Source organism: Hordeum vulgare, chromosome 6H, assembly GCF_904849725.1.
Source record: "Hordeum vulgare subsp. vulgare chromosome 6H, MorexV3_pseudomolecules_assembly, whole genome shotgun sequence".
NCBI lineage: Eukaryota > Viridiplantae > Streptophyta > Magnoliopsida > Poales > Poaceae > Hordeum > Hordeum vulgare.
In genome coordinates this window covers 62,824,152-62,846,039 of record NC_058523.1, presented here as the reverse complement: position 1 = coordinate 62,846,039, position 21,888 = coordinate 62,824,152, and the positions used below count along the sequence as shown (strand labels likewise).

At 44.5% G+C, this 21,888-nt stretch overlaps 1 protein-coding gene across 2 annotated transcripts; it reads right to left on the bottom strand.

Moving 5' to 3' along the window:
• Nucleotides 1-291: 291 nt before the first annotated feature.
• LOC123404396 (protein CHLOROPLAST IMPORT APPARATUS 2) lies at nucleotides 292-4,364 on the bottom strand. Of its 2 annotated transcripts, none has more exons than XM_045098316.1 (3): nucleotides 2,426-4,364; nucleotides 806-967; nucleotides 292-640 (listed from the first exon to the last, which is right to left on the bottom strand). In XM_045098316.1, the coding sequence occupies exons 1-3, from the start codon at nucleotides 3,677-3,679 to the stop codon at nucleotides 584-586; spliced, it is 1,473 nt and encodes a 490-aa protein (XP_044954251.1). In that variant the 5' UTR covers nucleotides 3,680-4,364; the 3' UTR covers nucleotides 292-583. The 2 variants fall into 2 exon arrangements, with proteins under 2 accessions (XP_044954251.1, XP_044954252.1); XM_045098317.1 differs by having other exon boundaries at nucleotides 548-640; nucleotides 754-967.
• Between the last annotated feature and the right edge of the window lie 17,524 nt (nucleotides 4,365-21,888).

The window sequence follows — 21,888 nt, the reverse complement described above, 5'->3', positions numbered from 1 at the left end:
TTCTACAATTCTCCACTCCCACGAGATCCAAGAGGAGACGAGCGGCTGGGTCCAAAAGACAATGGTGGTGGCGCCGCCAAAATTCTCTCACCGCCAGCGATCCCTGTGAGCTATGACCCATACATACGCGATTCTAATCCGAGTCACTTGAATTTCCAGGTGATGTTTCATATTTCCAAGTAACACGTGATGTGCATTTTTTCGATGCGATGCACCGATTGAGCAAGTCATTTCAGAGAGGTGAAAATGGATGAAACAGCACCATCTGTGCACAACATATTGCTGGATATATGAGTTTAAAATATTCTAACATCACTTTATTTCCTTCCTTTACCTCACATGTAAACCTGAAATATAAAACTATGTGACCTGACCTGACCTGATCTCTGATCCCCATGGCAACCGGGCATCTCTATCCTCCTCTGTCCGCAAAGCAAAACTCCGAAACACAAAGAAAAGAAAAGAAAAAAGAAGGGAGGGAACAAAAAATTCTCACTCACTGAGGTCTCTGAGCTAACGGGAGAAGCTAAAAAGGGCCAAAAAGAGGTGTCCATTTAAAGGCTAGCAAGAAGTATCACTATATCTAGCTCTCTTCCTCCAGGGCTTGCTGCAGAAGAGATGGGCTCCTAACAAACCTTCCCTGAAATGACAAAAAACAACGGAGATCGTTAGTAAACCCTGATTCGACAAAGTAAATGTGTGGGTGATGGTGGTCTGGTGTGAGGAAGTGAGCTTTTCCAGTGCTTGGCTTACAAATATTATGGAACTTTTTATTCTTTCAAGCATCAGTTCTAGTAGTGCTTGCCTTCATCCGAGGCCGGCAGTCGGCGTTCACCTTCCGCACCTGGTACCGGATCTTCTTCGAAAAGAGCCGGTTGCGCCGCTTCTCCTTGTACCTCATCACCCTTGCTTCCCTGATGCCACCAGACCCGTTCTCAGGAAACAAGTCGATGTCTGCAAGTTTGGCCTGCAACAAGGATCCATCCTTAATCAGTAAGAGTCTAAGAGTATCTTGTCATTCAGGAATCCAAGAAAAGAAATGTAAAACATGTTCATAGTTTTTACATTGTTTTTAAACGTGTCGTAACTAGCAGGGTAAGTAATGATGCCATTGTGTGTCCAAAGTACAAACTACAAACAAGCTGGACAGATCTGCATAATGATTCTTGCCACTTATGACAGCTGCAAGTCTTGCTATCTATCAGAGCAAATTGCAGAAAAGCCAACTGAATTGGGGCTAACAGTTTGTTGCAGCTGCTCTATCACTGGCCCAAAAGGCACCAAATATTAGCCCAAGTGACTCTCAGGCTCTCAGCAACAAGACAAGCATGTAATCTATGGCAGAAAATCTCCAGGCTCAATTGCCTGTGGTCCACTCTTGAATAATTGAGCATAATGGAATGGTTGAATCTAGTTTATCCAATTTGTAACAGTTATTTTTCTATAGAAAAATTTCTACCGTTATTCACGCACAAGTTTAGTACAATGTAAAAATAAACAAAACTCATGTGTTCACTGGACCTGGAGCTAAATTCAGCTCATGAAATTTACTTCGTCCGTTCCTAAATATAAGTCTTTTTTAGAGATTCTACTAGATGACTACATACGAATGTATATAGACATATTTTAGAGCGTAAATTCACTCATTTTGATTCGTACGTAGTTCACTAGTAAAATCTCTAGAAAGACTTATATGTAGGAACTGAGAGAGTAAGTATTAGGTTTGCTGGGGCTCACTATTTAGTTATTTTTCCTTATAAACTATTTTTGGTACTTCCATTTTACGAGTTAGTTACTGGAGTATTAGTGGTACCCTTAAAAGGTGTGTACTTACAGATATGCAGTAGTACAGGACTGGGTACTTCTTGTGAGTTGTGGCATTGCGAGGGACCATCAGTTGGATAAACAATTTTCCTAGTAGTTTATTATGGGCTTAATAGCTGATACCAGTTCCACAAATGGCAGTTGCATATCAGCTTATCAAGCATGTGGTTTCTAGTTGTGGGGTGTCCCTTTTTCTTTGCCGAAGAAAGCAATTCAGAAGAGGTAAAATTCTTCTGTTTTTTCCTAGTAAAAGGAGCCTATTTATCCGAATAATGGGCATGTAGAGGTAAAATTGAGCTATACAAAATTGAAGCCATGAGCCACACCAAAATTTAATTATGGCAGTGGTACTGAACTAGAGTCTTCTATCAGAGAACGTATTCAGACTTCAGAGCATCACATATCAATTTGAACACATGTCTCCGTGATTTATCTGAACTAGTGCCATAGAAGAGGTACACATCATCTACAGGGCATGCCAAATTTCGTGTTTTTTAAGTGAGACTTGTTCTGACTTGGATAAAAATTCGAAAAGAAAAATTATGTTGCACTGTCCTGCTGCACGCAAGAGGAAAAAATTCAGGGAAGCAAGGGTACTCACCCGCACTTCGGCGGCAGACTCCGACGAATCGGGCCCGCTGCCCTCGGCGAACATAGACCCCTTGCCGGACCACTCCTTGAGCACGTCGTCGGTGTCCAGCTTCAGCCCCAAACCGGTCTTCGGTGCCTTTGTCGGCGCGCCGTCATCGTCCCCGTTGCCGTCCGCCGCATCCACTGTTCCATCGGCCCCCTCCTCGCATTTCGCATTGGCCAGCTCCTCCTCCTTGGCCAGCACCTTCTCCATCTTCACCTTCTTCTTCTTCTTGCTCTTCTTCTTCTCTGGTGCTGCCGACGCCGGCGGCGGCATTGCGGTGTTCGACACTGCCGCTGCCGGTTCTTGCGGTGGCGTCGGTGGTGTGACCGTGATGTCCTTCACCGGCACAGCAGGCCACATCCACCAGGCCCCGTCGTCGTCCCGCCGCTTGAGGGCACGGTTGAGGTTGGGGCGGGTGCTTTGCCGGGAGCCGAGGCCGAGCTCGAACCGGCCAGCGAGACCGACCACCATGAGGCTCCTGAGGTAGGGGTGTATGCCGGAGCTGGACAGGATGGAGTCGTCGGACGTGGCGGTGGCCGTGTTGGCCTCCATGGTGAGGCTCCCCATGATGCCGTCGATGCCCTCGGCAGCGCCGCCGGCCGCGGCCTCGTCGACGTCGAGGATGGACTCGGCGTCGAAGCCGTCGTCGTCGAAGTCGAGCTCGCCGGGCTCGTCGGTGGCGGTGTCGGGGCTGGCCGGCGACGGCGCCGGGTCGCGGAACTCCCGGAACGCGCTGCTGACGGGCGTCGGTGACGAGCAGTTCTTGCAGGCGTCGATGGACGGGCTCTGCGGCGGCCGCGGCGAGGGCGAGGCCGCGTGGTCGCGGAGGAGGAATGCGGCGTCGGACAGGACGGGGAGCGGCGGGAGGAGGTCGGAGGAGGACGCGGCGGCGCCGAAGGCCACGGCGAGGCCCGAGAGCGGCGGTGGCCGCGGCGCCGTGGCCGTCTTGGGGCTCTTCTTGACGGGGAAGACGGAGGGGTGGATGGAGGCGAGCAGCGCGGCGGCCTCGTTGTAGGCCTGGTTGGGCCGCTTCCGCGGCGCCCGCGCGCGCTTGAGCGAGACGGAGGTGGCCGAGGAGGACGCGTTGGAGGCCTCCGAGAGCGTGGAGGACGGCGAGGAGTGCGCCGGCCGCAGCGGCGACGAGTGCGCCCCGGGGGACGCCGCCGCCTTCACCATGTCCAGGTCCAGCCGCAGCCCCGTCGGTATGCAAGACGACGTCATCGCCAATGCCCCCTCAACCACCACCACCACCGCCGCCGCTCAAACCAAGAATTTATTCCAGCTCTTCTTCGCCGGCCGATCAATCAATTCCACCACCGCCACCACCACCACAGCTCCACAAGAAGCGAGTGAAGAATTCCTAAACCCCTAAACCCCGAAAGACAGCGCGGGAACCGAGGAATTCCCTTCCTTCCCGGCCGATGAAAGCTGCGAGACGGAGAGGAAGACGGAGCAAAAGGTAGCGAGGAAACGGCAATTTTTTCTTCCTATCTTTTCGGAGGGAGCTAAGCAGAGTCGCAGCAGAGACCTTGGGACATGGGCAGACTCCAAAGAGGAAAGGGAAACCAATGGCCGCCCCTGCCCCCACCTGGGAAGGACTCGACTCGAGCTCTGTATATATGAAAAGAGGCACCAAGAACAAAATAGGGGACGGGCGGAAGGACTCTGCGACGTACTCCTCTGTCCGTGGCAAGGAGAAGAGGTCAAGCCAGGAGCAGAGCCAGCAAGAACAGAGCAGGAACAGAGCCAGGGTATGAATTCTGCGAGCTAGCAGCTGTGTCTTTGGGATTGGAGATGGACGGAGGGGAGAGAGGAGCAATGCTAGCTAATCCTACGGGAAGGCTAGAGAGAGAGAGGGAGGGAATTGCGGGGGATTGGAGGCGGTGGGGGAGGAGGAAGAAAGGGTTCAAGGGGAGGGAGGAGGGGGGTGGGGTTTTAGAGAGCCTAGAGCTGGGGGAAGAGACAAGGCTCACTCTCATGAGGTCGCTCTCCCTCCCTCTGGCCCGTGGGACCCACCGCAGGCTGGCCCCTCCCTCTCCCTCTCTCCTTTGCTTCTCCCCACTCTCTCTCTAGGTGGTACGTACATGTACATGTGTTGGAATCTTGTTGTGTCATCTGAGATTTGCAGTGGATAAGTGGAGAGCGTGAGACCAATTTGCCCTGTGCTTGCCATGGCTCCTAAAGTCACAAGAAAGCCGGTCAATTGTTACATTTACTTTTGGCCTGCTGGTGAAGACTTGAACAACAAAAAAATCATTTGGGGGGAACAGAAAGCATGTAATTACAAGATCTTGAGTAGTATAATCAGTATATTTTCATGGCTTTTGGCATGAAGCCCACTCATACATTTTTATTATTGGAACATCAACAGAAGGGGAATATTAAGAAAAAAAAAACATGTGCTAAATCGAATAGAGTATTTCTTTTCCTCTAGAGACGGCACTGGCCAATGGAACATGCGTGCGGCTAAGCATTACTTAACGATTGCCTTTTTGGACTAACACACCTTGTCCGCATGCCTCTTGTGCTGGATAGAAAGCAAAATGTTTGAAGCATTCGTTCCCATATGTGTTTTTTTAGGTGAAATGTCAAGTACTTCCACTTTTGTCCGGATTGTCCTCTTTGCGTCCGATGTTCTACTTATACTAATTTTAATTTGGTAACAGCCAGCATATTATTTTTGTTCTCCTCCTCGTACCATTCAGTGTCTTTTGTTGAACAAGTGTGGTTGCATTTACTATGTACGTAGTAGTTTATCTCCCTTCATTTCTCCTTTGCTTACAAGACAAAAGATGGGATTCAACCAATGGCTGGTAAATGTTACTACTATCGATTGTCACTGCATATGAATTACTCTGCTCCCACCCTCAAAGAAAGAAAGAAAAAATACTCTGCTCTGGATGAAAATTGAGGGAGCAATTTTCTCAAACTTGGATTGAAATTGTGAAAGCTTCTACGAAATCATAGCGCCAAAACGCCGCGTCGACACTCAAACTTGGATTGAAATTGCGAAAGCTTGTATGATATACCCGTATAAACTTTTCAAACCCAATCACCAACAATCAACCTACGATCACAACGATACACGTTCCGTTGAGCTTTTGCCATGCCCGGAGGTTGCAACCACCAGAAATAATGGACAGGAGGGCGAGGGCATATCGGTAAATCCGTGCCGCGCTGGTACACGCTATCATCATCTGATTGCCCGCCATCTACTGATCCGAATCTACCCGGCAAGTGGACGGACCTCCCAACGGCGAGCAGGGAAGAAACCCCTATAATCCCTGCTTATCCGCTGACGCGGCGCCCTCCCATTGGCCCCGCCGGATTTCCCCAGGCCTACGTGGCGGCGGCCCTTTTATCGGCGGCAACCAACCTTTTCACGTGAAGCCATGGAACGCCGCGGGCCCCGCCGGATCTTGGACCCTTGCATGCATGCATGGCTCACCATGGTTGGCCCAACACAGAGACACATAGATTTTTTTTTTGTTAGAAAAGAGAGAGAGAGGTTTGATATTACACGGGCACACACACAGAGCTTTTTTACTTTTTTTTTGTCTGTGCGTACGGATTATTTGGGATCTGAGTTGCACGACTTGGATGGTTTCGATCCATGAGTGCATGCCTGGTACGGCAAACGGTTCGGACGAAGCAGGATTTAAGCTTTGTCACGAACTTTCAACCATGTAACATCTGCCATGTGATTCACTGTTTTGGAGTTCAGTGGTGGTGCACTTTGTGAAAATCATGCGTTACAAACGGACATTTATCTTTGAATCGAGGCTGGTAGATGGACGATGAAGATTTACCACGACCGTGTGCCTTTCCTGTTCGTGGCCCTCGCCTTTTGACGTTGGGCTTTTTTTTTATGGTATATTTAGGAACTGGATTGTGTGGTAGGCATGCTCCATACGTTGTGTCCCCATGGATCAATCGCTAATGATAGAGGGGAGGGGCCGGTTGAGCCATTCCCAGCCAACCAAATAAATCCTCCCCTCTCTTGTTTAGGATGAGGTTATTTTTATTTTTTGTCCCTTGTAGGGCACATCAGGTAGGGCTGGCTGGATCTTTTTGTAGGACCAGGATATTTCATCTCATCTTTTTTACGCTACAAAGTATCTAATGATGGCTAGTAGTTCCTAAAAATCTCTTCTCATTACAGGATTTGCATTTGCGGTATAATCCTTGAACGTTGGTTCTTAAAGAAATGTAGAAAAAAGAGAGACGATGACATTTTTCCGTTTCAAAACATCTATGAAATGGACATGAACATATGTGGGATATACTTCTTATGCTTGGGCGACATATATTACCGAGATATGGACGTATCCTGACCAATTAATATGTTAGAGATTTTATATACATAATTGCTGCAGGTAACATTTGTAGACTTATCTTTGCCGAAGATAATTCTCTAGCTAGTTACATGTTGCCACCAAGATTCCAACACAGCACACAATCAACCATGGGAATTGAAAGGCCGTGATGTACCAGCCAATCGTGTTCATCTACGCACGGAGGAATTTAGATAGGTCCATCCAACAAGTGCCTATAGAGCTAGAACGTACCAACAGATTGTGTGATTGCATTGTCGCCAGCTATTTTTCAGACCCTTGTGCAACACTTGTTCTATGGCTCTCCTTTGCTGTCCAAGTACATCTTCTTGAAATATCCCAAAAAATGTCTCTAAAATAAATAATATTATCCATGATTTGTTTTGCCTATGTTTGAATTGCCGTGTACCAATAAGGGCTGCACAAAATGACTTGTTTTTGTCTCTTGCAACACAAAAATTCTAAGAACATAGAAGTACAAGAAAAAGTATTAACATGTCACATGACTTGTTGAATCATACATTAAACCGCCCACATGGGTTTTCTAAAATGCTATTTTGATGATTCACGTGAATTCAAAAGTAATCTGAAGGGAGAGTTGGTTAATGCAAAAAAAACATGTGGCTTGTGCTCATGTCAAAATTCCTCGAAACTTCTTATGGATTGTGCTGATTCCATAGGATGAATTCATGCATTTGTTTCAAGCGGTGGTAGAAGGAAACACTACAAACTATAGAAATCATACGAAATTATATAATACAAATATGCATGTTATTTCCACATCAGGGCTACGACTACCGAAGCATGATGATCTGACATGTAACAGTGACTTATCCATTGGAAGTGGGGGCTACAACATAGGGTGACTTTGGTTTGGTGGTGCTTCGACTATACGGTTTCGAGCTACGGAGTGAAATCTCTAGGTCGGGCCTGATTAGGTTGACTCTGACAATGGAGGTGCTCCACACCATTTCCTTGTTAAAGGCATTATACGGAGTTTACTTAGGAATCCTCTTCAGGGTGAAAACCAATGATCTAGCCTCCCGTGGATGGATCTAGCGGCGACACTCATTCTTCATCCCTTCTTGGAGTGCTTTTTTTCAATGCCTCACTTCCAGTCGAGTGATATCATTTGGCGGTGGTTGATGATGGTGGTTGTTGTAGTTAGCTTTGATGGGCCTTTCAACGGTCATCTTTTTTGTTTTTTATGGTGTGTGCTTTCGTATTGGCTTGGTTGTGTGCATCATGTGTAGTGCGTAGAGGCCGGCATTTGGATTCCCATGACGCGACATTGTACGTCAACAAAATACACTCTTTTTTTAAAAATGCATGCACTCCTACATATACAAAATTTTAGGTATATGTGTGCATCCATCTCTGAACCACAATACAAATGATTGTTGATGAATTAATTTCCTACCTTTTAGTACTTTGTTAGTATGCATATGCTACTTAGGGCATAAGACCTTAATGTACCGACCAATCGTGTTCATCTACGCATGGAGGAATTCAGATATGTTCGTCTAACAAGTGCGTGTAGAGCTAGAACGTACCAACAGATTGTGTGATTGCATTGTCGCCGGCTATTTTTCAGACGTTTGTGGGGCGCTCATTCTATGGCTCTCCTTTGTTGTCCAAGTACATCTTCTTGAAATATCTCTAAACAAAAATATATATTATCCATGGTTTGTTCAGCCTATGTTTGAATATTTGTATACCAATAGCGGGTTGCACAAAGGAACTTGTACTTGTCTCTTTGTAACGTGAAACTCTGCGGACATAGAAATAGAGAAAATCATAGTATTATGACGCCATGGCTTGTTGAATCATACATGAAACCAAAACATGAATTATGCATTAATTTGAAGGGAGAGCAGGTCCATCCAAAAAAAAAAGCATGTGACTCCTTGTGCCCATGTTAAAATTCCTCCAAAGTTCTTGTGGATTCTGGTTAGTCCAAAGGACAAACTCATGAGTTTGTTTTGGGATATCTCGGAAGAAAACACAAATCACTTAATGTGGGACGGAGGGAGTATAAGCTATATAAATCATATAAGAATTACTCCCTCCACCCTCATAATATAATAAGGTGTTTTTGCAAGCCAAAACATCTTGCAAAAAACGTTCTATATTATGCGATGGAGGAAGTATAACCCAAAGATGCTTCTACTCATGCACATACAAGTTAGAGGTATGTGCATCTATCTTCGAACCTTTTGGATGCACTACGAGGTGTATGCAAGTCATGGCATTGGAGAATGGATGTCATGAGTCTAACAACTGAATGAGGCATTTCAAATTTAAAAACATGTAGCCCATTCGGAACGTTTAGATTGAAGCTATACGTTAGGGGGTGGAGTGTTTCTATGTACAGGTGTACCACCTTGCCTTCTCCACCAGCTAGCGCTTCAGAACTCGAAGGCTGTGAAAATTATAAATGCAGACATTTTCTAGCATTTGGTTACGTGCGTGCTTATCCATGCAATATACATTTGGATATTTTGTAAGTTCAAAATAGATTAATACATTTGGATATTCTGCAGGCTTCTTCTGGGATCTGGGTACGTGTGATATGAAATGACTAGGTGGCTTTTACAGATGTACCGGTACGTTTCATTCATGATCGTCTTTACAATGTGTGAAGTATTGAGACCTATTTACGAAGATATGTACATGTTTAAAAAACACGGCGAAGAATATTTTTACCCAACATGAATGGCGGCATATGATCTTAAGACTGTCCTTTTAACGGTTTAATTAGGCGTCATACAGTCTTTTCATGAATACTTGTATTTCGTCTTCTTATTTCTTTATCAGACTAAATTTAGTTTGATTGTGTGTATCTTAATTATGCAGAAACCAGATGTAATATTTAACCTTTTAAGAAATAAAGTGCACATGCCCGCATTCGCATTCCCTTGATGTGATATTGTGAGTCAACAAAATACAGCATTTGTATATAAAAAACCATGCACTTGTGCATATACAAATTTTAGGTATATGCGTGCATCCATCTTCAAACCACGTTACAATTGATTGTTGATGAATTAATTTCCTGCCTTTTATTTCTTTGTTAGCTTGACTACTTGTTTGGGTGAACTACTAGGCGTATGCAACTCAGTGCATTATTTGATAGGAATACACTTTTGTTTCTGGTTGTATAAAATCTTATATAATGAATTTTTTTAATTAAATAAAAAATTAAAATATTTCAATTTTTTTATTAAAGTTGACTTGTCTTTGCACTAGTATCAAAAATTCATGAAGAAAATAACCAACATTGACTTTTGGGCAAAAAAAAAAACAATATTTATTTGTTATTATATGTCACAATTTACATTATTTTGATCGAAAATTTATATTTTTTGAAAAGACGTTAACATGTAGTTTTCTTTTTATGAAGTTTTTCTCTCAAGTACTTCCTCCGTAAACTAATATAAGAAAGTTTAGATCACTACAATAGAGATCTAAACGCTTTTATATTAGTTTACATAGGTAGTACAATGAAAGGTCAAATTTGTTTTAAAAATATTTTCAATTTTTTTAAATTTTTCTTTGATTGCTAATTTTATACATATAAGATGTATATACACCCAGAAATCAAACGTTCCGTTCATTATTTGAGTAATATGTCTACGCATGTTGGCCATAGTGTTGTCTTCGGTTGTTTGGTGTGTAGTCTTAGACTAATACAACAGTAATATTGTTTTCTATATCAACGGACTTAGAGCAACTCTAGCAGACCCCACATCCTATCCCGGTCCGCAAAATAACCGTTAAAGTACGGGTCGGGACAGGAAAACCAGCCCGATCAGACCCCGCATTCCGCCCCCGGCCCGCAAATATTTTTACGAGGCACGGGAAAACTTCTCCCCAACCTCTAGTTTCACGGGCTGGGAGGCCGACCCGAGCTCAACCCCTATCCGCAGCGAGATTTGGCGGGAGAGACATTTCCGCGCGACCTTTCCCCCCACCCGCCCCCACCATTGCCTCGCCACCGCACGCTCCAGTGCATCCTCCACGGCCGTCCCTCGCCGCCATGGACGCCTCCTTGCTGCCCCCCGTCACCGTCGAGGTCGCGCACGCTCCTTCCCTCGGGCGGATCTCGTCGCGGGCCATGTTGGGCCCGCCGTGACTCAAGCTAGCGTCACGCCTGTCCGCAAGCGACAGGGCAACGTGGTCGCGCAGGGCGGAAATCCGGCAACCCCCGCCGCGAAGGCTCGCGCTCCGGGTGCCAGCGCTGCCACGCGATCTTGGCTTGCAGTGTGGAAGGTCACCAAGGCCACGGGCGTCAAGAGGAAGAGGATTCCGGCTACAAACAAGCCGCCTCCTTCATCCCTCCTTCATCCTCTCACTCCATCCCGGAAAGAGATGCCCCGGCAATGTCGTTCAACGGTGCCGCTCCTCCGGCAAGCGAGGTGGTCGACGAAATGGCCGGAAGGTATGCGTCTTCGGTCATGGCCATTTCCTTTCGTTTTCGCCATTTGTTGCGATAGCTCGTGACTGGTTAATTGTTCAATATAGCCGTGGTTCATACAATCCAACTTCCGAGTTCGTGAACTTGTTGGACACCAATGCCGTTGACATTGATCAAGCCTCGTTTGCCGCATTCGACTACAATGAAACGGAGGGCGGCGTGGACGATCATGGTTTTGAGGACGATTTGGCGGAGATCGAAGCGGAAGCGTATGAGCAATCACAATCAAAATCTGAGAAAAGCCAAAGATCAAAGAACTACATGATCTTGGAAGATCAAGCTTTGATCCAAGCATGGAGTGCGGTGTCTCTTGATGCATGCACGGGTACTTCTCAAACCTTCAAGAGATATTAGCAAAGGATCGAAGATCAATACTTCCGCATTATGGCAAAGTATTTCAATAGGACTCCACGCATATTTCGGTCGCTTCAAGGGCGTTGGGAGAATATCAAGCCTATGTGGAGTCCTTGGGCAGCTTGCTTGGAGCAAGTACGCAATGCACCTCCAAGTGGGCTGTGGAATCTGACTATGTGAATTTGTTTTGTCTTTGTTCAAGTTGTGCATAATCGTATTTGCATCGTGAGAATTAATTACATCACTTTATTTACATTGTGTAGGACAAGATTACCCAACATAGATACAAAGACATGGAGGCTTCGAAAGGCAAATTCTTCAAACTAGAGCATTGTTGGGAGTTGCTCCGGAGAAGTGGAAGTTGATCAACAAAGAATCCCACCAAAGAGAGGCTCTCTTACAAACATGGATGAAGATGGGGATGATGATGTCCCAAGAAATTTGAACAAGCCCGATGGCGACAAGAAGACTAAGGAGAAGATTACACTACTAGAAAAAAGGCTATTAGTGGCACACCTATTTTGTCTATTAATGACGCACAATAGGTGCGCCGTTATTATCACACCACTACTAATAAATAGTAATGACGCACTGCTGGTGCGCCACTGTTAATCTACATAACAGTGGCGCACCACCTGATGCGCCATTACTAGGCCCAGAAGTGCGTCACTGCTGTGGGTTACTAATGGCACACTTTTAGGTGGTGCGCCACTAATATGAGTATTAGGAAAAAAATCGCTTTTCTCATATTTGCACAGGTTACAAAATACATTACAGCACAAAATATAAGTGATGTAGAAGTAAGTGATACATATTCTATACAATAGTTTCATAAAATATCATCACATCATCTCAAAAATAGCAATACATAGTGACGTAGAAGTAATCATCGTAGTCAATGAGACATCATATAACAAAAGTTGGTCACTAGTCATAATCACAACTCCTCCTCATCAACATCGTCAACTCTAACGCATTGTAGCACATCATCGCATCATCTCGGAAATAACTAATAATCATCATAGTCATTACCACCAATACTATTTAATACATTGTAGCACATCATCACATTAACAAATTGTAGCACATCATCACATTGTAGCACATAATAACACATTGTACCTAGGACCTACTCCTCTGCTTAGGTAGAATATCATAAAACAAGATAGGCCCTGACTCTCCATTATGGAGAATGGAGATCATCTTGTCTCCAATTCTTGGCCTACACACAATGTTGCTTCCAAGTAGCTCTCTAGGATAGACCATACATTTTTTCAATCTTTGATTGTCATGACTTCATCGGTTTTAGAAATCCGGTATGGACAGGAGTAAATCAGATACCTAGGCTGACCCGTGCTGGTCGTATCATCATAACATCAACGCGACCTCTTGGTAACATCAGATGAGGCACACAATCTTCCGGGATTTTCTGTTGGAAAACATAGTATTCGCTTTGTAGCTAGCAATGTAGTTTAGTTTTACAAGAATTTATGTAAAAGATGCATGGATGTCGTAATAGGAAAAAATCTTGCCATGCAATCTCCATGCATGTTACCGTAGTTCACCACGTGCACTAGTGGCACATATTGACCATAATGTTGGGGAGTTAGCTGATAGGTATTGTAATTCTCAAGATCACTGATAAATTGGACAAGATGATGTTTCTTCTTACAAGTTAATTCTGCTTCATCATTGTAGTAATAGGTTCTATCTACCATTTTCCGTACATTTTTTGAAGAATGAAAATAAGTTGTCAATGGAAATAAGTTGTCAACTATTTTTAAATAAACAATATAAATTACTTAATAAATGTGGTTGAGAAACTCACATAATGGTAGAACTCGAGGCGTCTGCACATCGACCCAGATGTCGATATTACCTTCAATTTCATCTTCCGGACGAATATCAAAGGTGATAAGCATATTAGGCTCAAATGCATAAGCCTTGCATAGTGCTACCCAAGTTTTGCATTCAAAAAAGGAGTAGGTGTCTGCATTGTACAAGTTTACGGCAAAAGTATAACCATGCTTGGTCCTCAAGTGAACTATCTTTACCTCCATATTTATTTCAGTACTGAAACCAATCTTATCCAACACATAATGTCGTGCATGGCAGGGGATACGCTAGTAGAATAGTAAAAAATAAAAATTATAAGTTGAAGCAAAATAATTCATGCTTAATTACAAAAAAAACTTGTCGTTGTGACTTACTGTATCCAATTCGAAGTCCTCATCCAGCATGATGTTGAAGCACCTATCATCAACTAGGAAAGGCCTGTCGCAAAGGCCGCGCTTGTCTTGGCAGTATTCGCACATAACGAATTCGTCGTCAGACGACATTTCCTAAAACAGAGAAAATTTGGGCATGACATTTACTAAAAAGTGGACATATGGAGCACCTGAAATTTGCCGGAACGGAAATGAATCAACATTCCGACAAAACAAGCAAAGCTACCAAACATGAAGAGCAGTCTTTCGGTGCAAGGGAAGTATCAAAAAGAAAAAGCATGAATGAACAAGAATAAAGAACATCAACATTCTACTTTCATCTTTGTCACATACAAATATACATAATGTACAACGAATCTCAAAAGCTCAATAAAAAAAAATTACAAGTGAATCAATAAGGCGTGAATTGTTGTGTATCTTGACAACCATGTGTTTGAGTTTATGCCAACAATAACTTTTTGGCTTCCATTTTAATACATTTTTGTAAGTGCTACATCGATTTAAAAATATCTGCATTGCTTTTAACATTTCAAGTCATATACAGGTAATAGTGTGCTATGTTCCACTGTAACATGACAAAATTAGTACTGGTGGGAGCATCAACATTTTTTATAGCCCAAACTATGTCGAATTGACACAAAAGGAAGTTAATTTTGGACTATTCGTTTGGCAGGAATGAAGGTGTGCCATGTTTGCACTATTATGTCTTAGGCTTTGTTAGCAAAATAATGCATGTGTTTAGAATGCATCTATTTGCTGGATTAAATAATATATCGATGGGCATATTGAGTTAATTAGCATGAGCATATCCATCTTCTAAGGTATACATCAGAGAGGGAGGATTCTTACTATAGCATTGCCACCTATTTACATGTATCTTGCCTTGCTACCCTGTTTTTTACCCTTTGTTAGAAGGACTGGCTTTGAAAGACTTCACACTAGGAAAAGACCTTCTAATTAGGAGTAGAAATATAACAAGTTGATTTTGTGTCAATCCTCAATGACTTTGCACAATTTACTTTGATTGGGAATAGTAACATGTAGGCCATATACTCACAGTACGCTTCCTTACTGTTATGTTCCTAAGACGATGCCATATATACACATGACAGTTTTGGTACACAAGTATATGTCCATGTCTATGATTTGTAGCTGTAATAAGATCAGAAGTTTATAGGACCATGGGCAATGTAGTTTACGTCCAAACACTATCTAGAGTAACACCAAATAACAACTTTAATAATTATGGAAGCTAAATGATGTGCTGAAGTAGGCATAGAAAATCTGCTACAAAAATGACGTGATTGAAATTTCCTTCACAGGGATGCCATTTATAAGTACTGAGAGGAAACCAGAGTAGTAGATCATGTCCATCCATTTGTGTCCAAAGCCTCTAACCTCCAGAATTTCTCTTATAGTTTGATGTTCAATCATATGAAAAGTTTCTTCAAAGTCCAGTTTCAAAATAACTAACTCTTTCTTGGATTGCTAACACTGGTGTATATATATTCATAAGCCCATGCTATACAATATTAAATTGATATTTTCTTTATAAATCCATATCTATTGATGCGAACAAGTTTGAAAATGATATTTTGAAATCTGGGCAGTTCAACTGATAGACGATATGCCTAAAATCCCTAGCTTTGACAAGATAATCCTTCTTGAGGATGAGGGTGATAAAAGGAACTAATACTCCGTGTGTTTATCCTCTCATGATAAAAATCCTCAGCCAAATTATAGAAATTAGGGGCAGTAATAGCCCAGTATTAAATACATCAAGGCCGGGAGCTTTGTCAGAGCAGAGATCCTTGATAACAACGTCTATTTCCTCTTTGGTCAAAGGAACTTCAAGAGGATTTGCTGCAGGGGGAAGTGTCTCTTGCAGGTTCAACGGGTTGAAAGTAGGAACAGAAGGTCCCAATATCTATTTTAAGGCCCTATAAAAAACTATTGCCTTAGCATCATGGTCTTGAAACTCATCCCGCCTTGTTCATCTTGCAAACTATTGCCTTAGCAGCATGGGAGGGAGGGGGCGAGAGGGGCGAACCTTGTCGTCAGAGGCGGAGGGGGAGGCGGCGGCCTTGTCGTCGCCCATCATCGGATGTCGGTCCGCGCGCGGTGACCGGCGCGGGTCGGAGGGAGGAGGAGGCCCTCGCTCGTCAGAGGGAGGAGGCGAGGACCGGCCAGCGGGGGAGGAACCCTAGCGGCGGCGACGGCGGCTGCAGGGGGGAGGAACCCTAGCGGCGGCGTTCGGTCAATCGGCGGGGGAGGACCGGGCGGCGGCGGGAGGTGGTTAGGGCCGGCCTTTGGGGGAGGAGACACGGGAGGGAAGAGTCCGTATAGTGGGGGAGGGTTACCAATGGTGCACCTCCTAAGAATGCGCCATTGGTAACCAGGGTTACTAATGGCGCACCAGGTGTGTGGTGCGCCATTACTAGTTTTGAAAAAATTTGAAAAAAAAATGTTAGTAGTGGCGCACCGTGGGTGTTGTGTGTCATTACTAGTTAAAACTAGTAATGACGCACTTTCCCCTGGTGTGCCACTGCTAAGTCTGGGAAGGGTGTGGGGCCAGGACAAAAACTAGTAATGGCGCACCGCACACCAGGTGCACCATTAGTAATATGGCCAATAATGTTGCACCACATACATGGTGCGTCATTAATGTCCATATTAGCTATAGCCTTTTTCTAGTAGTGTTAAGAGAGCAAGAAGCATCGAGCTTGAGGGATAAGATTGATGCCATGGTGCAATCAAACGAGTTGATGTTGTTCAAGTCATTGGAGATCAAGAAAGAGTTGGCCGAGAAGAAGGCAAAAGAGAAGCAAGAAAAGTGGCAATTGCTCAAAGAAGAGGGGCTCCGCAAAGCTGCCATTAAGGAGAGAAGAGCACGCGCCGCTGAAAACAAATCCATGTCCTTGTTGCTCGCCGAAGAGAACAAGATCATGTCAATGAACCGCGATGACATGAACGACCTCACCAAAACATGACATGATATGGCAAGGAGAGAGATCTTGAAGAGGAGAATGGTCGCGTCGGCCGGCCCGAGTTATAGTTCCGAAGATGTTTTCTCTGCTCCATATGGTGGCAATGGCGATGACTTCGGTGCGGGAGTTGGGACAAGCGCCGGAGGTGGATTCGATGGTGTCGATGAACTTTAAGATGGACTCGATGGTGCGGAGTGAAGATCGACCAAAATGATGCAAGGCCCCTTTTGCGTTTGTCGTACTGAACTTGGCTTTTATTTACGCGTAAAATTGTGTTATGTTTGTTTGAGTTTGAACTTATTTATGGGAACTTATGTCAAATGCGAGAATTGAGTGTTTTCTGTTTTTGGGTTGACGCGGCAGTGTCCGAACATACCCCGCAAATGCCGACCCATATAAAAGCATATTCGGCGAATATACTTTTATACGGGTCCGTTTGGGGGGTCTGCATCTACGGACGTCCGACCAACCCGCAAAAGCGGTTCCCCCGAACTGCAAACGCGATTTGCGGGCCGGCGGGATGCGGAGTCTGCTAGAGTTGCTCTGAGACATAAGAGCATCTACAATCGGACCCCTCATACCCGTTTTAAATATCGAGACGGGTTGATCGGTCAGTGACTGATCATAAAAAAAATCAATCTGTGGTTGGATGGTTAAAATAAAAGTGGTATCCCCAGCCTATCAGGGTAAGTCCCGATGCTTGCGTTATTTTTGGATTTATTTCAGTATTTTCCGCAAGGCGTTTTCAGTGGGAGGAGATGTTTCCATCACTACTAGGAAAAGGGCTATAGATGATATAGATACTAATGGCGCACCACACAAGCAGTGCGTCACTACTATATAGTAGTGGTGTGCAGGTGTGCCATTAGTGTGATGGACACTAATGGCGCACCACACACTCGGTGCGCCACTACTATATTTTTTTATTTTTATTTTTTTTGTAAAACTACTAATGACGCACCAGCAGCTGGTGCGCCATTAGTAACCAGGGTTACTAATGGCGCATCTGTTGGTAGTGCGTCACTACTATAAAAAAATTTGGTTTTTTTTGCAAACTACTAATGGCGCACCACAGCTAGTGCGTCATTAGTACCCCGTGTTACTAATGGCGCATCTGTTGGTGGTGCGCCACTACTATTTTTTTTTGTAGAACTACTAATGGCGCACCACCAGCTGGTGCGCCATTAGTAACCTGGTTACTAATGGCGCTCCAGCTGGTGGTGCGCCATTAGTAGTTTTGCAAAAAAAGGCATCTCTCTGCCCCTCCTCTCGCTTCCCCTTTCCTCCATCTCCCACCCCTCGCTCCCTCCCCGCAGCCTCCTCGCGCAGCCACAACTAGGGTTCCTCGCGCCGCGCCGCCGGCCAGCAGAAGTAGGCGTCGCCGCCGCCCGTCATGGCGACGCCGCATGCACCCTCCCCTCCCACGCCGCCCCCGTGGTCTTCCCCACGACCCTACGCATCCCGCCGCCACCGCGCAGCGCGGTGCCGTCCTCCTCCCCCGCCTCCCCTCGGCTGGCCGGCGAGGTCCCAGGCTCCGATTCGCTCCGGGTAGGTGTTCCTCTCCTTTCCTCCGAGGTCGAGCGGCATCGTCGGCCGCCGTTTCAATCTCCTCCAAGGTCGTGCGTCCTCAAGGAAGGAAGGAAGGTACCTCCGTTTGTCGATCACTTCGCCGCTATCCCCTCCCCTGTTCGTCGCTTCCTCAGTTCTTGTTCTTGATTGATAGGGGAAACCATTCTCCTAGCTCGTACTAGTAGAAAGAAAGTAAGAATTTCGCCTAGCGTTGCAACAAATAGTACGAGTTCATTTCTGTGTATTCCCTCTTAGCGTTAGTTCAGATTCAGCAGATAGGGAAAGCTAATTTTGCTATTAATAATCTAGGTGCCTCCAAATAAGCTGTTAGTTCAGATTCACTCGTTTCTGTGTAGTCCCTCTTAGCGAGTTCATTGTTCAGGCTCTGCCTGCTACATAATTATGGTGCCTTCATGTTTTCTTTCTGACAATCTAGAGACTTTTGACATGCAAGTGTCATGGTTGCTGGAATGTTGTTGTTGTTCGCTGCTCACTGAAGAAAATAGCATATGGCTCAAAATATTAGTGCCATACACTACAAACTTCGATATCCCTTACTCTATTATAGGTGTATACTTTGATTTTTAGAGCACACATTCTTGTTGAAAGCAATCCTCCTTTCCTTGGCCTAATTATACAGCAATCTTGCAAGCCTCTGACTGAATCACTAAACCCTGTTCATTGTTCGGAGCAACCTTGTTCAGTGAACAGATTCTTGTTGAACCACTTTGACTTTGGCCTAATGATGATACAGTAAACCTGCAAGTGTCTGTACACTCTGAACCTTGCTTGTGTCCAGGAAAGGTTGCAGGTTACCACATCGTACCTACAATATTGGGTGCATCGCCTACTATTCCTAACTAAGTGCGATTCTACGTTCAGAGCAAAGCAAATGTAACATCTGCAACTCTTGTGAACTTGCTGCAGGTTAGTCGTTCCCGGAGCTGATTGCGTGCCATAACGTCGAAGAAGCGTTGGCCTCAATTTTTGTTAGAATATGATGATGTTTCTTGGGTCTGCCGCTGTTGAAACAGCACTGGTTGCTCGGTGCTCTGTTCTCAATAGATTTGATATCATGGAAAAGTACAATGTTTGGGTAGGGGACCTTTGGTCATCTTTGCCACAATAGTTCACAATCCTCTCGATGCTAGTTTAGTCGCCCGCCGACAATTTCGACCTTGCATTTCTCCACCCTTCTCCTGTATTCAGATAGCTAGTTTAATTTTATCACGTGGCCTGCTTGTACCGTCATGTTTTCTTTCTAGCAATCTAGAGACTTTAATAAATCTCCATGCTTGTGAACAACACACGATTCTCCTCCGAGGTCGTTCGTGCTCAAGGAAGGTACCACCGTTTCTCGGCCGCTTCTCATCCCTCCTGTTCGTCGCGTTGGTTCCCCTTCCCCGATTCGACATGTAGATGGTTTTTCTTTTCTTTTTTGATTCACTCTCTTGTTCTTGATAGGGGAAACCATAAATTTAGTTATTTATGTTGTAAAGCTTTTTGCCCTGTGAACTCATCGGCTGTGGGTTACAGCAGATAGTAACTAGTATTTCTAGTTGAACGGATATTAAATTGGCCCTACTTTGTGAACTCAACTCATCTGATGTGGCAAAATGGTTGATTTCCCTAACTAGTTTGCATATATGCTCTGGTTTTTCATGTTACTATTAATTAGCTAGGTGCCTCCAAATCAGTTATTGGTTCAGATTCAGCCCGTTTCTTCGTATTCTCTTGGTCAGTTCATTGTTCAGACTCTGTCTGCTATTTAATTTGGTGGCAGTTTAATTTTATGATGTGGCCTGTAGCATCTTTTTTTCTTTCTATACCAATCTAGACACAGATAAGGTCCTAGCTATCTACTTTAATAAATCTCCCTGCGTGCCTGGTTGGACCTAAAGTTTGTTACTGTTATCAAGCCATTCTCCTAGGGACTAGTAGAAAGTAAGCCTTTTGCAACTGAGTACTCCCTCCATCCTGAATTACTTCTCGCAATGTCTCTAGAACTAAAATACATCTAGATACATCCATTTTCACGACAAGCAATTCCGGACGGAGGGAGTACTAGCCTAGGGTTGCAGCAAATACTAGTATTTCTAGTTGAACATATATTAGATTGGCGTTATCTATTAATAATAATTGCACCCTCTGAACTCATCAGCCGTGGCAAAATGATGTCCCTACTTTCATTCCTGCCCAAGCAAGGGCTGCAAGTACTAATTTCAATTTGTGTGCTCTGGTTTTTAATGTTACTAATAAGGTGCCTCCAAATAAGTTGGTTCAGATTCAGCACGTGGGTCTTTGCGTAATTGCTTGTGTCTAATCTAGCTCGTTTCTTATTATTCTCTCTTAGTTAGTTCATTATTCAAGCTTGAATTTAGTCCGACCTGGACAGCGACAGGGACCCCATGCCCAAGCCGACGAGGAGCGCATCATCTAGTCCGACCTGGACAGCGACCATGATGATGCCCCACACAAGGACACTAAAGCATTGTGCTATACTAGTATACTTCTACTGATATGCTTAGCAGATTTACCTTGAATTTAGAACTGGACACTTTGAGAAGAATTTATATTATTTATCGAGCAAAGGTAACAAACATTATCACGAGGGTGGCTGATTTGAGTGGACCAAGCATAATTTTTTTCCTCCCTTGCAAAATGCACTGACACCTACCACAACTATGAATTTATCTCTATGTATTTTGTACAAGCTCCCAGTTTCCGCCGGTGCAGCGGCGACCTCAACCCATCTCCCCTCATCCCTTCTCTCTTTGAATCCCTTACTCATTTGTCCGATTCGCAGCAGTTCCATGGATGACACCGACGAGGAGAATGGCGACCACCGGAAGCCCGACGAGCTCCATTGCGGTGAGGCCATCCACCCCGACTTCCCAGACAAGGTTGACCCCTCTCGCTCTGTTTTTTCCTAAGTTATTGCTGCTCTGCTCTAGTCTAGTTTCCAGGAGGAGCTTCACAAATTTATTCCCTTGTCTAGTGCTCCTGTTCTTGTTCTGAACTGTATGCGGATTATGCGGCGACTTCCTTTCATGTAACTTTCCCATAGGGGCTTCACAAATTTATTCTTGTAGCAGATCAACTAGTAGTGCCTTAAGCAACTGGTGACTTTGTGTGAAATGCAGAGGTTGAGGGGGATGGCTTTCAGTTTTGTTGTTTGAACCATGGCTTCATGAAATTAAATAACCTGTGTGATGATGCATGAATAAATCTATTAATCTCTAGATGCTCCACTGCTAGGCGTGTCCTATCCGTATCACACTTGTAGATGCTGAACTGTTTAGGAAATTTCTAACAATTACATTGGTATTGATATGCATTGGATCAAGTATTTTATGTGCTGCTCATTTATGTAAATGGATCTGGGCACACCTGCTTTGGTACTCACTTTTGAGATGATTTGTTCCCATGTAGAGTACAGACAGGCTGGATACAACACTTCTTTTTGGTAAATGGCAGGATG